Source organism: Pimephales promelas, chromosome 5 (genome assembly GCF_988280905.1).
Source record: "Pimephales promelas chromosome 5, fPimPro1.hap1.1, whole genome shotgun sequence".
In the NCBI taxonomy this organism is placed as follows: Eukaryota; Metazoa; Chordata; class Actinopteri; order Cypriniformes; family Leuciscidae; genus Pimephales; species Pimephales promelas.
The window spans coordinates 13,960,991-13,977,212 of NC_142773.1; the positions used below are offsets into that span (position 1 = coordinate 13,960,991).

The 16,222-nt window shown below is 38.5% G+C and overlaps 1 protein-coding gene across 2 annotated transcripts in view; it reads right to left on the reverse strand.

Annotated features, from left to right (window-relative positions):
* cables1 (Cdk5 and Abl enzyme substrate 1) overlaps nt 1-12,154 on the reverse strand; it is a 39,100-nt gene extending 26,946 nt beyond the window's left edge. For both annotated transcript variants that reach the window (XR_016168494.1, XM_039686515.2), the window contains exon 1: nt 11,472-12,154. Coding sequence is in view for 1 of the 2 variants with exons in the window: in XM_039686515.2 (XP_039542449.2) it covers nt 11,472-11,995 (524 nt within the window). In the remaining variant the exon portion in view is untranslated. The remainder of the gene's footprint in view (nt 1-11,471) is intronic.
* Between the last annotated feature and the right edge of the window lie 4,068 nt (nt 12,155-16,222).

Consider the following 16,222-nt stretch of genomic DNA (forward strand, 5'->3'; position numbering starts at 1 on the left):
ACGAGTTCGAATAGGAGAGTCACACAGAACAGAGCAAGGCAACTATTTGAGCTTATAAAACTTAAACTTTGTTATTTTTAATATTGAAAAGCATTGGGCCAAGGACAGACCCCTGAGGAACACCATGACATACCTGTCCAATGTTAGATATATTATTTTCTAAAGTGACAAGGTAGCTAGCTAAGATTTAAACCACTTCAACAGTGTACCGGAAATATCAATTCGAGTCTCGAGTCTCTCAATCAATATAGAGTGACACACCGTGTCAAAAGCACACGGTACTATCCAACCTCTATTTGTGGACATGATATTTCAGAATTATTATTAGCTTTTCTATGTGTTTGTATTCTGAAAAACCAAGCACAACAAAGGTTTGCCTGAACGAATCTTAGTTTCCGACCTGTTTACAGGAATACGGTCAACTCGTATCATTCCCAGCACAGACATCCCTCTTCCGTGGTAAATGGAAAGCAGCATTAGTGTCACCCAGGGCAATGACGGTTACATGAACACTTATAGCAAGTGGAATAATCCGTCAGAATTGGCGTTCATCAGGGAATAAGGCAAAAGGTGCATTAACATATCTGCAAGGTGACCCTTGACTCTCACAAGATGTTTATGTGTTCGTAGAAAGCAACTGAACTTCTCCAGCAGTATTTGCCTTGTACAATAACACCAGAGAGCACCAAATCCTGCACAGGCTACCACAACAACACATCAAACTTACTCCACATGGTGATCTAAATAAACTTTCCTTCCCTGGTATTTCGACCACTGTCAGTTTGGTCACATTTCCGAGGAAACACAACATACTCTAGACCTAAAAAGCAATGCAAGGTATGTTGTTGTGTTCCAAAAAGTGTTCAAAACAACAGCACTTCACGCTGCTTTCTCAGCATTGCTGCCAGGGTGCACTGCTAAAGTGTCTAGAGTATGTGAGTCCCATTACACTGTTCCCTATTCTCCAATTCTCCACTGTTAGTATATGTAGAGTGAATAGTGTGTTCTGAAAACAGTGAGGCGTAGTGGAATGTCGAATGTTTTTAGATAAATTACACATCAGGTCCTTCAAAAAGAAATAGCAAATGCTTCAGTGTAGCAAAAAAAAAAACATTCGCACAGACTACCTTTGAAATTACTTTAAGAACATCTCAATTTGCCAAACAGCATTGGAATGGTAAGAAAACAATGCTCAGACCAAACTAAACTACTTCAGTCAAAACATCAATACACAACACGTCTAATGTTTATGAAAGGCTTGTCAATCTACAAGGCTGTAACAAAGACCTTTACTTTTACTTTAGTTTGTACCAGGGAATTACAAGCGATGTTCAAATCATGTCGGATCTCTATCCAAACACCCACACGATTTCATCCCTAAATGACAACAACTCGCCTGTGTCTATAAAACTGAACACTAAAATCTGTGTTGGTGTGTGGCTGACCCAGAGAAAGCAGTTAGGCTTGACGTATGAAAAGGCTTCACAGCACTTTTAACCACACACAATATCGTTATAATAAATATTCAAATTATAACAGAAGTAATGTAAGAACAAAAAGTTCGGAAATAAACCGTGATGTCTATGGAAGCGATCAAAATAGACTTTTTTTTTTACACCTTGGAACCTGTTTCAAGGTTTGCATTCTCGAGCCGCCAGGCGCTGTTGTTGTGTAGATGAGCGGGCCGGAGCGCATTAAGGGTGTTCTGTTAGAACGGTGTCGTGTTAATAACTAGCAATCTTTGCAACGGAAGTGAATTCAACTGCTTTGAAACAATCTATATTGTTAAAAAGTGCTATATAAATGAAGGTGACTTGACGATGCCACTGTTAAAAATGTATTTGTCACTGAATTCATTATTCATTCAAGAGCTTTGTTCAGAAACGCTGATTCCTCCAGTAATGAAACAAGTGAAGTATTTATGAATGAGTCATTGAATCATTCACTCAAACCCATTTTTTATTTTTTTTTTTATAATTCATTTCAATTAAATAAACAAATTAAATAGACTGGTACTTTAGTGTAAATTAAGAGAATGTACAACATCAAACAGCTCCGACGCAAGTGACTTGAAATCCCATCCTTTATTTCTGCCACATCTGCTTGCCATTATTACACAACAGCATTTCCTTGAACTCAATCTTTAAAATAGCACCATTCATTGTTTTTTAAGTGTGGGATTTAATCCTGTAAAAGTCTGAAAATTCTCAGGAAAAAAGCAATGCAACAAGTCCCAACAGCACATGTTTTTTTTGTTTTTTTTTAAATCATGTCTTGGCGAACATATGCCTGGTTGCAATTTCCACATCCAATACTGGTTTTACGGTTTGGTTTAAACCCTTATTCTAACTCCATTTTTCACTGGAAAAAATGTCAGCATAATCTTTCAGCAATGCCAGCTAACCGCACAATAGAAAGGAAAAGGACACGGTCCGTCCAAAACATGGCCAGTTTCAATGGTCATGGAACACATCCAATAATGAGTCTGGAAGAAATGTCAATGTTTGGTTAAGAATAAGTTAGGTGCAATGCTTAAAGGGACACTCCACCCATTTGCATTAAGCTTTCCATTGTTAGAAACCCAGTTATACTATTGAATGGTCGTGCAACACTCTCTCATTTTACCCTGAGATGAGAGAAATCTGCTATTTACCTTTTTCACTTCCTCCTACAATGACGCAAAAAGCGTCATTTTACGTCATTGTAGGAGGAAGTGTAAGAGGGGCGTTTTTCTGTAAAGACTAAAAGCACTAGTACCCACCCTTTCAAACCTGTCCATAGGGGGTCGGACCTAATGCGCTAACAGACCAATCACAGATCAGTGCCAGTGCGTCTGATTTCACCGCAGAAATGTTTTGAAAATATGGACGGATACTGAGTACATAAACAAGTGAACGGTTAATGTGCGTTTTAACATTGCTAAGAAAATTCCCGCTGATGAATGACGACTGTAGAACGCAAAAGTCGAATCCCGGACATTTTGGACGATCTCGAAACACATCTTCAGGCAGACGCATCACAGAGACTCACTAGTACCCTAGACTGTTGTTTACCTACTGCGCGTTTACCGATAGGAGTGGCCTCCTAGGGCAGCGAAGCAAATGCATTCTGGGAAGCAAATGCATTCGGGGAGTTCATCCACATAAGCCAGAAATGCATTTTCTGGCTTTTCTCAGTCTAGAAAGCTCCAAATTCAAAAATAATTTCACATTTCTTCTACATAAATTAACCATTTTAAATACACATTCATCTTTTCAGAGGTGGAGTGACCCTTTAAAGGATTTCACAATATGTGGAAAAAGAAAAACCAAAGATCTTTAGGACAAAGTGTGTCCCCTCTGTGGGACACATTCATGTGCTCTAAAATAAATTCACAGTATATTCCACAATATTAGTTTCTGTACTGTAACACTTTTACTGTAAAACAAAAACTGACTTCATAATGAACAAAAAGTATGAAATGACGTAACTGATGTAACAATAGTCACCGGAGCCTGTGTTTAAGTAGACTTTTAAAATGTGCATATTTTAATTTTTTCTGCAGCTATGTTGCTGTCGCAAGAATGTTGCTTGTTTTGTAATGTTCATTTTATATTAATCTAAAATTATGTCATTGTTCTGAAACACTGTTACACTATCTAGGACAGAAATAATTCAAAGTTAAATTAGGCCTACGCTTCCAGTCAAAGTCTATACTAAATAATGAAAAGACAACAATTTTACACTTATTTTCACAGCACTGTGATTATTTTGTGTTTTGTTTTTTCGAAAACACTAACAATAAGGGTTCATTAGTTAACATTAATCAATGCATTTGTTACAGTATGTATCAATGTTTGTTAATGTTAGCTAATAAAAATACATCGGCTCATTGTTTGTTCATTAGTTAAATAATGTCAAATACAACCTTTGATTTTAATTATGTATTAGTAAATGTTGAATTAATATTAACTAAGTTGTTGAAGTATGGTTTATGTTAACTAAGGTAGTTAACTAATGTTCCTTATTGTACATTATCGTTTTTTCTTCAGTGATTTGTTCTGCTAAGGCAGAGAAAAAGACTAGTCCTGCATTGATTTCCCAGTAAAACTACGAATACAGAAGTATTGTAAATGACTGCTAATCCCTTGCAAATTTTTTGGCGTGCTATACTTGGTTGTCTTGGAGAACTATTGCAATCGTGAGGCAAGATTTAGTTGGCACCAGAAAGACACAGGCCATTTACACAGATGTATAGCTACCCATTAGAGCGCAAGAATTACATAACACCGCACTCTTCACACATTGAGACCTGAACGGGTTGCAGTCATGCTTTTGTCTGGGCCGCCCAATCAAAGCAGACCGTCTGGTAGCTTAGACGCAAGGCCCTGAAGAACAGGATGGATAGGGTGTGTGCGCCTACATGTTGTTTTTCGGAGGCATGTGCCAGCACATGAGAGACACGACTACTCTGCACAGTCTCTCTTCACAGGCTGCTCTTGGCAGCACATCTAAAGGTTTGGCTCTTCCTGGTGGAAAGTGGCAGCCCATGCAGGAGGGGGTCTGGGAGAGGAAGTGGAGGTCAGAGGCAGGGAGTGGAGGGAGGAAGAGGGGGAACCGAGTCAGGGCAGAGACTGGGCATCCTGCCTGGAACCAGTGTTTGTTTCCAGCAGCTGCCCATTAAGAACAAGTCCCACACTGTTTAAAGCTCAAGTATGTAATTGTTAAAATACTTTCTCCTATCTGAGCTTAATATGAGGAGACGACTATGACAGTAAAACAAAACAAAAAACGGAGAAATTTACGGTAAAGCAAAAAAAAAAAAAAGCTGTGTAAACATGGTCAGATGAAGAAACGAGTTTAGTTGAACCAATTATAAACGAGGGGCTTGTTTCAGGAAACCTGTTTGAAAACAATCTGTTTACAATTTTTTTTTTGGTAGCTCGAAAATTACACACGTCACCTTTAAGAAAAAGTACACACATTTGCGTGAATTATCGAAATCAGCAGGTGTGATCCTGCCATGTGTCTTATCATTGGTTAATCGTCTGCTCATTGTTCACTGGTGTAAGGGACTTATCATTTGGCCGTGTGTCCACCAAAGCGTTTTTAGTCAGCTGAAAACGCTAGACGCTCTGCTGAAGCCGTCGTGCTTTGGGCGCTTGAGAGCGTTTTGGCAGCGCAGCATTTTTTCCGTTGAGACGTTTCGTTGCTATGATATAGACGAATCCGACGAGCGTTCTGTGTAGGCTGCCATCTTGTGGCGACGCCATTACTGAGCTGTTACACAGGCATATAGACATATGCACCGGTATGTAAACAAACCTCGGTGATAACGCGAACTCACCCTCGATGACAGCTACAGCCAGGCAGAATGACTTGTTGGTTTGATCTGTGACTGCAGTGGCCTCCAGTCACAGATGAAGGTACAAACGATCTTACAGATTAACGTTATTTATGAAAATAGCTTGGCAAGCTAGCTAGGCTAACGTTTGCTAACGAGGAAACTATAAAAAGATCTGTCCATTTGGCAACAATAAATAAATAAATTAATGAAATCAAATAAACAAATTCATGTTTTTCATTTGTGTCCATTATTTATCTCATTTTCACATTGCAACAGGCAAGGGTAAGGTAACGTTACAGCTAGAAAGTATACATAATATCGACCAATTAGTGTTTTTAAACCATGGAAAGAGGTCAATATAACAGCGGGAGAACAATTATGTCACATAACGTTACATTTAGCTCAGGAAAGCCATTTAATGACCATAGCATGTTAATTTAATAGAAAAAATAGCAAGAGAGGAGATTTTGCTGATCACTATATCACATATTTATTATATTTTTTTTTACTTATGTCATTAAATAATTGTTATTATACGCGAATGTCCACGTCTTGTACTCGCCCAGGAAATCTGTAAACCGTACGGCACCAGACAGGGGCAGTCGACCCGGGGTATTCACAGTGTTTTCTCTTCAAAATTGAAATTTTACTGCCATCATTGAAACAATTTATAACGGAAACTGTTTACCCACTCGACATTATACAAGGGATAACGTTGTAACGTTAGTGACAGTCGTAAATCGCGGGCTGTTTATTCCAGTGGACGCAAGTTGCAACTAAAACAATAGGAGGCAATGGCGCAACGCTACCCAGCAACAGCTCAGTAATGGCGCCCCGCTTACTTCCGGTAGTTTCGCCGGATTCGTCTATAGAATATCCGCAGCAGTTTGAATGTTGTGACAGTTGGTCGGTGTGGTATTAGTCCCGCCCCTCCTCCACTGTGATTGGACGGCTGGGTAAAAAGTGACAGTGATGAGCGCTACGTTTTATCCAAAGTTGAATATTTTTCAACTCCCAGCGACCAGTTAAAAACACTCAGCGCCTCGGTACGCTCATGGCGTTTAAAAAAGGCGGCGCTCCCATTGAAAACATTTGAAAACATACGCCAGGCGCGTGGAAAAACGCTTTGGTGGATACACGGCCTTAGTCTGTGTATTTAAGCCCTCATGTTTGGCATGCGTCTTTGTCAAGTATTGTTTCCTGTGTTTCACTGTTATAGATTGATCTCGTATAGATCGTAATTACGAGTTGAACGCACTTGAACGCCACCACAATGTCGTAAATACCAGTGGGGAGCTCGGGATTTTCTTTAAACCCCGATCTGTACGAGTTGGGGGAGTGTCAGTGAGAAACGTTCATTCAACCTCTGTTGACGGTAAATTAATTGAATTTCAATATTTACTCATTGACATTGTAAGGCTTTTTCATTTATAAAGCAAGCTCTCTGCACAAAATATGATATCATTGTAATATAAAATTATACCTAATGATAGTAAAAAACATAAAAAGAAAAACACACCTGATGCGCATTCTTTGTTCTTAATTTTTTTATAAGCAGAGGTAACAAACCTTGCTGTATTTTCGTGTAATTCATTGAAAGAAGGTACACCGCCATTTTGCTCCGACGAAACTGACTTGAACGCACCTCACGTCGTAAACACGACTTCCCACCTCGTACGTACGAACTTCCCACGGTTTTTGTTTCATGCCATTTTGATCTTGTTGTGTGTTATTTTGATTTTGAATAAACTGCACTTGGGTTCTTCTCTCGCTCCAACTTGCCTCCAGGCGATCCTTACAATAACAAATACGGCAACTTCATCTTGAAGCTAAATGAGAAAAGTTGCATATAAGCTGTGCTGCCATTTTCTTTAAGTAATATTTCAAAGTAAAAGTTGTCAATCATAACAACAGCAATTCAATTACCACAAAGCTAGTAAAAAATTCTGCTAGATATCACATGTTCTCAGTTAAAACATCAAAATATGATCTAAAATTTTTTTAAATGATTAATTTTTGGGTGAACCATAGCTTTAAAGATACACTATTTAAACAATTGGTAACACTTTATTTTATAGTATTTTGTTAAACATTACATGTATTTACTATTAGCCTGGCATGCCAGACCTACATCAAGATGTTAGGTCTGGAAACTCTTCATTGAAAGGGCTCAATCCGAGGGGCGGGATAAACGGTTGTCTTTCAAATTCTCTCTGCACGCAATTGGATAGCGCTAAAGCCAATCAGAGCAACAAAGACAGTGACGTACTCAGCGGAGCAAGTTGATAAACTTTTACCATATCCAGTCCAGCTGTCAACATTGAACATTGAAAATAAGGGAGATTTCCCAGCATCCATCCCCAAAATAAGGGATTTTTTTTTTACACGACCCACAAACTTTAAAAATAAAACACTAATCATTAAAAGTCTAAGAGTAACTAGCCTACATATGTGTGAGAGAGAAAGAGACAGTGTGTCATTAAAAAAATAGTATCATAGAGAATGTTTAAATACTAATTTAAAAGGAAACGGAGCCGGAGTAGTGGTGCTTCGGGGTGGTGGAGATGATTCGGGAGAGGTCCGTGCACCTATACCGATCAGAGCGCGCGCAGACAGAGTAAAGCCTTTATACTCGACTTGACAGCACGAGCGCGGCAAATATGACAAGTTGATCATTTCGCCACAGCTTTTTTGTAACAGCACGCGCGGCGCCGGCCGCATCCGAGGATGAACGACTTCTCTGACCGAAAAATTGCTCTGACCGTCGCAACTCTGTCATCATTATGTTAAGCCCGCCCTCCGACTCTATACACGATGTGATTGGCCCTACCAGAGTTGGGGTTTTCCAGCTCAAACGTCTATGGAGAGTTGCTAGACCAAACTTTGCTGCAAAATAATTTTTGCTGCCGCTAGGGTGCGTCTAGATTTCTAGGCTAATTTACTATAGTAATAACTAAAAATAATGCATAATTACATGCAAGTAACCCTCAACAAATCCTAACCCTATAGTAATTACATGACCTTCATTAATATTACTATATACTTAAATGTAATTACACTGTAATACTGAAACCTTCAAATAAAGTAACCCGAAATGTATATAATGTACATGAAACAAACTGTGTTTTTGTCTTATCCTGAATAACTACTACGGTACGCCTATAATAAGTGTTCATATTCCAACATGACATCATGACTTTTGCGTAAACATATACGCCACTTTCGAGTCAGGTGGCGTGTTATCTCCACGCATTTTGTGCTATCCGCGTGTATCCGCGTGTATGCGTATATGTCTACGCCATTAACGTCCGCGTCATTCCGCGTGTCTGAACACGCAGTCAAATCTCCAGTCATAAATGCCATTAACCCCAGTGACGGTTAGGTTTAGGGATGGGGTTGAGGTAAGTCATATATTTATATAACGTTAAGTCAACGGCGTTCATAAACACGCTGAAAGGCGATTATGCGTCTTGATAGCACGCCAAAAATGGAAATACGAATTGGCGTGTCATACACACGCTACTTCATGAGATCAGACTGCATATTCAGACTATATAAACAGAGGGAAGTAGCTCCAGTGTAGGCTACAGTGTTTTTCTATAAGACACGTGGCAGTTTTGTTTATTAACTGCTCGAGCGCCAAAACTTTCATAAGTGTCCCTTTAAACATTTTACTGATGAACCCTAGACAGAATTATTCAGAGACATATTAAATCAGTTTGGAGTAAAACCAGTTCATGTAGATGTTAGGTCATGAAGTGCATTTTGACCCACCTTGCACAACTAAACCAACAGGACACACATAATCATTAAATGAAGCAAGAATTAGGTCTCAGGTCAGTCCTATGCCACATTAAAGCTCTAAAACAGTTACTGTCCTGAGAAAATAGTTGCGCATTGGATCAAATTTTTAATAATTTGTCGTAGGTCCACTTTCTTATACAAACAACTCCTACCTATATTCACAAGAACCTTCCCTGCTGTCTCTCTGGCTCAATAACAAAACAACTGAACAAAGGACGCCCAACTTGCAAGCATGGCCTCTAGAGTCTCAGCTTACAGCATGTTGATATGTTCAGATTAAAGCACACAAAGCAGGTGCAGAAGATGTGTGTGTGTGATGCATGCTAGAAAGAGAAAGTAAGCGATCCTGTAACGCCAACGTGTAGATTTGGCTGTGCTTTGCATGCCTCTGAAACAACAGTTAGAGCTAAAGACAGTAGCGCCGTCGTGGCTGTTGGGCTGAGATTGAAATGTTGTGGTTTTGCTGGTTGGAACTGAAAGAGTGTTGTGCCCTACTGACACTTCGGTACAACCACCTGCTCATCTCCGATTAGACTCACTTGTCACTATGACCATGCTAAATATATGATCCTGGGACATTAAAGATACTGACTGCATGTGTGTTTTTCTCCAACGGGGACATTTCGAAGAGAGCACTATGGATCGTCACATCTTAATAGTTCAGACTCAGAATATGAGGATTATTACTGCTACTACTGCTTTTAGAGGGCCATTAGAAATAAAATTAAACTGATAAACACAGCTGATTAACTAAAATTAATTGAATCTTAATTGAAAGATGTCTTGTTTTAATGGTTTGGTCACACTGCGAAAGAGCTGAAGTGAAAAATTCACCCATGCACTCGGTGTCATCAGCTGTAAGAATGAAGGTCACTTACTGTAGGAATGTACTGTAGTAAAGTCTGGATTGAGTTTATTGATTGATCGATTTTTTTTCAGAGAGTGTGTTTAATGTGTCTAATGGGGCCATTAGTTCAATAGCAACTAATCTCCTATTTGAATAAAGTGTGTAATCCCTCACTTCAAAGCTTTTATATTGTGTATTCCCCTAAGAATATACCCGTCTCCCACTGTGACACATTTCTGCAATACAACACAATCAGTACTTTTGTATCAAACAATTATTATTTTTTACATAGGTTCATAGTAGTTAAAGAGACCTGATATAAAGTGGGACCAACTACAAAAGTGTACATTTGATTTAATGTATTGTCTGGATTTATAAAGTTTGAAAACCTTTGTTTTGTTTTTTTCTTCTTTTTTTACATTACATTATCATGTTGCAATGCAAGTGCAAATGTTAGAACTTTGCAGGTCTATCACCATTTTATATCATTATTAAAGAATTACTCATGTCATTACAAATCAGTAAGACTTTCATTCATCTTCCTAACACAAATGAAAATCTTTTTGATGAAATTTAGATTACTGTGTCCCTCCATTAACAGCTATGCAACTACCACTTTGATGCCTCAAAGTTCATATAAAGAATTGTTAAAACTAATCCATAAAATTTTCTGAAGAGACACGATTACTTTATATAATAAACAGATTGAATTTGCTGAAGCTCAAACGTGCTGCGTAACACAAGAATGAACGTTATTTGTTGTCGCATGTCAAATGAACACGATTGAGCTTCTTTTTACCACAACTGATCATGTGTGAGTTGATGAATGTTTTTATGTGAATAAAAGTCTAAATTCAATCTGTTCATCATCATCATCATATAAACAGCAATCAAGTTTCTACAGTAAATTTGGATTGAACCACTCAACTTATATGGATTAGTTTACAATTTCTTTATGAACTTTTTGAAGAACCATTTCTCACCTTTTTGAAGCTTCTCACCGGAGGGAAAGAAAGCTCTCAGATTTCATCAAAAAGTTTTTCATTTCTTTTCTGAAGATGAACAAAAGTCATACAGGTTTGGAAGAAATATACCTTTAAATATGAAACTGAATTACATTTTTTTTTTTTTTTTTAAAAAGATGGTACTCCTCTTTTTCACAATGCCAAAAAAAAAAAAAAAAAACAGTATACTGATGAAAAAAAGTCGACAGACATTACTTTATTTTATGTGAGGAAATACACCTGTGTGAACTTGAGGACATCATTTGGTTAAAACAAAAAATCTCTAAAAAATTACTAAAAAGTGACGTCAGCACAAATGCAACTTGGTTTCATTACAGAATATTTATGCACAGCAATATCAATGCATTCCTACAAGTGAGCTCAGTAAAATTAATTAAATCAGTTGCTATATCTGTACTGTAAATGAACAACTTGCATGTTAATTCAGCTGTAATTAATGACGTGTCCGCATCTCAATGCATAAGTTTACCTGGATCTCTGCAGCTCCAGGGCAGAGTTGGCAATCTGCCCTCCATCTAGACAACCGTAGTTCTGGCTTGACTGCCTGGAGTAGGACACGGGCAGGATTCCCTGAGTGTACGTCTGGAGTCTCCCTCTCGTAGCCGGTGGGACAGCTGAGAAAGGGGAGCTGAACACGGCCTGGAGCACCTGAGCACCGCACACATCCCCATCCGCACCCGCACCGCACGCTGGAGGAGGAGGAGGAGCACCAGAGGCCGGGATCCCAGCCATGAAACCAGCAGCTCGGGCACTGCTGAGAGCCTGGTTCGCTGCCTCGGCCAATGCCTGCTGGCCCACTGCAGAAACCAGGCTCTGTCTAGTCCTCGAGCTGTCCTCGTCCTCGGTCTGACTCTCCCCGTCATCCTGCACTGGTCGTCCGTCCAGAGAGATGTTGCTGAGGAATGAGAGTGCAGCTTGTCTCCTTCGTGGATCTATCGCGCGCTTCCGTGTGTGCTCCAAACTGGAGGGCTTCATCTGCAGCGCGCTCGCCATTACGCATGGGATAATGCGCGTTTGTCAACGGAGAGGGTTCATGGTGATTGTTTGGATGTGGGGTGAAATTGGTGGTCAAAACGCCATGGCGTTGGCTTTTAAGTGCCTGCTGTGCTGTGTTTTACTGTGTGTGTGTGTGTGTGTGTGTGTGTGTGTGTGTACAGAAAAGCTGGGTCACGTGTGTGCAGTATTGTGGCAGCAGGAGCTTTGGTCTGACCAATAGGGATTCGTTAGAACGAGGGTGGTGTTCCAAAACGTCACGAGTCGCCTACCTAGACAGCATTCTTAGCGCATTCGGATCGAAATTTAGTTCAAAATTGTAGACAGCAGTCGTAGTTAAAGTCGAACCTATTCTTAACACGACCACAATGCTATAAAAATAAAATGTTGCTTAGTTAGGCGGCTCGCTACATTTTGAAAAACAGCCTGCGTGGTTTCCCCCATGCCTTCCATTTTTTTTTTTGCTCCACCCTATTGGGCTACTTGGACAGGACATTAAAAATAAAAAAATGACATTGAAGTAAATATTTCAGGCACAACCCCGAATTAGCACGATATCTTTGATGCTCTTTAAATGTCGTTATTGTGGGTTTAAATAGCCTAACATTTCAATTCACTCTTCAGATGTGTTGCACTAGTTCACAACAGACCTGCTCCGTTATTAAAACTTTTAGCTAAATATTGGCTATTACATTTTAACTTGGGTATTCTTGACATAATTCTGTATATTATAATCAGCTGGTAAAATCAGTTTAAGCTTGTACCTGTGTTTTAGCTATAGAGAATATTAGCTTGACACTTCATCTGCCTATTTGGAAAAAGAAGTGCACTTTAGCATACTTGTAACTTATTACGCAAAAAAAATGAATAAATAAATACTTCAACAGAATGTGCAAACTAAATTTGATATTGTTTTGAACATTGAGCTCCTTGTTATTGAATGAAATGTATTATAGTTTAAATTCATAAGCCTATGTAGGCTACTGACAAGCATTCATTGTAAACTAAAATATACTTTGTCATTACACATTTATGATGTTGATTTTACAATTTAGTTGCCTACATTTAAAATATATTGACTTTAAGTGTAATATAAAATATCATACTACTGTTAAAAGTATAACTAAATACTTACATACTTTATTATGTTAGGCAAGACCACTGAAAAAGAAATTTCATTGGATTTACTCAATTGAATTATGGACACTGGTTCCACATAATTTGTTTGGGTTCACAGTATCCTACACATTCACATAGTTTCTGTGCAATAGTTTTGTGTTAATCACATGTATTTTAATTAACTAATGTGTACATGCTTTGTTTAAGTTAACCTAACATAATTCAGTCATGTTAGCTGAATATTATTCTTTTATTTTAGATACATGCTTGGATCATGTTAATTCTACACAATCAAATCAAGTCATATCTGACTCCTGCACCGAAAGACTGAAAGCAGTTATTTTCAACATCCCAGCACCATCTAGTGTTGATCAAGTTAAATGTCTGGTTATACACTCACCGTCCACTTTATTACACTCTAAAAAATGCTGGGTTGTTTTAACCCAATTTTGGGTCAAATATGGACAAACCCGAAATGTTGGGTTAAAAATGTAATGTAAAAATTTAACCCAACGGCTGGGTTAGTCCATATTTGACCCAAAGTTGGGTTAAAACAACCCAGCATTTTTTAGAGTGTAGGTACACCTGTTCAACTGGTCATTAAAGGGATACTTCACCCAACAAATGAAATTCTGTCATCGTTTACTGACCCTCAAGTTGTTCATTATGAATTTCTTTCTTCTGCTAAACACAAAATAAGATATTTTGAAGAATGTCGGTAACCAGACAGTTGCAGGACCCTATTAACTTCCATAATTTAGGTTTTTTTACATTCTAATTCCATACCATCATCCAATCAAATGGCAGCAACTCGGTGCATATAGGCCTGAAATCACATGCTTCCCTATATTCCACTAGGAGAAAAACAGTATGTGACAAAACAAGTATGTCTGAATTTAAAGTGCTCATAAAAGAGATGGCAAAAAGTACCCAGGCGACCTACTTCATCCAGTGAGATTCTGAAGTGTGCATATGATAGATGCATTAATAAGATGCATCCCAATATCCCAATAGGCCACAAGGTGAATGACAGTGAAGTGACACTGGTAGTTCACATGATAATGACAACATGGCGAATGTATTGTGTACAGGTTCCATTCATAATACACACATTCATAGCCTACTAACATACTTTTTAAACAGTCGTGAAGTATTCAAAAGTACCAAGTATGCGATTTCGGCTGCAGCCATGGTCAAGTTCAAGACGAGCATCAGAATGGGGAAGAAGGGCATTTAAGGGACTTTAAACGTGGCATATAGCAAAATATATATTGATATATATTCATAAATATTCATATTCATACATATTCATATATTCATATACTAAATTGGTATACCAATTCATCATTGTTTAAATGAGCAGCCGACCTGAGTATTGTTGCTGACCATCTCCATCCCTTAGTGTTCCTTGAACTTCCTTCCAATCATCTGACGGTTACTTCCAGCAGGATAAACACAGCATGTTGCAAAGCTCAAATCATGTCAAACTGGTTTCTTGATGACATTCACTAAACTCATAAATGGTCACCAGATCTCAATCCAGTATACTGTATACCGCAGCTTTGAGATGTGAAGGAACGGAAGATTCACATTATGGATGTGCAGTCGATAAATCTGCAGCAACTGTGTGATGCTTTCATGACAATATGAGCCAAAATCTCTTACGAATGTTTCCAGCATCTTGTTGACTGTCACAGGACTGTCACAACGACAGTCCTGAATGCAAAAGTGGGTACAACCGGTAGGCTACTAGCAAAGTGTGGGCCTACCTAATAAATTGGAATGTGAAGTGTTGCCATGAATAAAATGGCATTCATATTTAGTGGATGAAAAAAAAAAAAAAAACGACAAACAAAATAAATAAAAAATGTATTACGTTGCACCTATGCAGAGGTATTTGTTTGTTTGTTCAGTTGTGATCATTTCTTCAAGGTCTTCACTGGGGGGCGCCAGAGTGTCTTCTAAGCGCTCTTAAAATGGTCTATCTCTCCCTGGAAATGCTGTGAGACAGATTCCAGTGATGAAATGACTGAGGGAGGTGATATAAACCAGTGATGAAATATTAGAAATTCAAGTTCATTTGCCGTTTGTAACAGATACTTTGGAATTCTTACTCAATCAGTTCTCTAGCACACAGGAGGACATTATTGAGGAAATGAGGTGAAAAGAGTGTGGTGCTTTTTGGGAATTCAGCATGTTTTATGTTTAAACTGGTTTAGGGTTAGTTGTGTAAGTGTAAACCCAAAATTGTTTTAATTAAACAGTTTTATGAGCTGATAATAATTTGGAGACTATGGAATACACTGTTAAAAAAATGTGTTCAATTTACGTTAAAATACAGGCAGCTGTTGTTGCCAGAAATTTACCATAGGTTTAAAGGGATAGTTCACTTTGAAATTAATTTGTAAATTGTTTTATCTTACCTCAAGGGCATACAAGATGTAGGTGTCTTTGTTTCCACAGTTTTTTTTTAATTTTGACATTTTTCAGTCAAACCGTTGTTGTCTATCAGTCATACACTGGAGCCTAAGGGGGTCCACCAAAAAGCATGCACAGAGAAGTCAAAATTAAACATGATTTAATGACTCATAAATGTAAGTACACATTGATGGCCTAAGACACGAAACGAGCGGTTTGTGTGAGAAAACGAACAGTATTTATATCGTTTTTACTTCTTGTAATCATAGCCATGACCAAATGATCTGACGACACGGGCGCATCGGTCTGCGCATGTGCCGGAAGTGATTGCTTGCGCGCCTACGTCACTTATAAAGAGATTTCGGAAGTTTTTCGTTTCACTAAACATATTTAGATATATGGGAAACTGCAATGGAAGACGATTTCGGTATATCTAAATATGTTTAGTAAAAGGTAAAACTTCCAAAATCTCCGTGTAAATATTGAGTGACGTCACACGCAAGCGATCACTTCCAGCGTAACATTGAACTGATTCAGTTCGGTTCAGTTGGACATTGCACAACTGATTCAGATCACTTGGACGTCACTGTGATTACATGAGGTAAAAACGATATAAATACTGTTCGTTTTCTCACACAAACCGCTCGTTTCGTGTCTTAGGCCATCAATGTGTACTTACATTTATGAGTC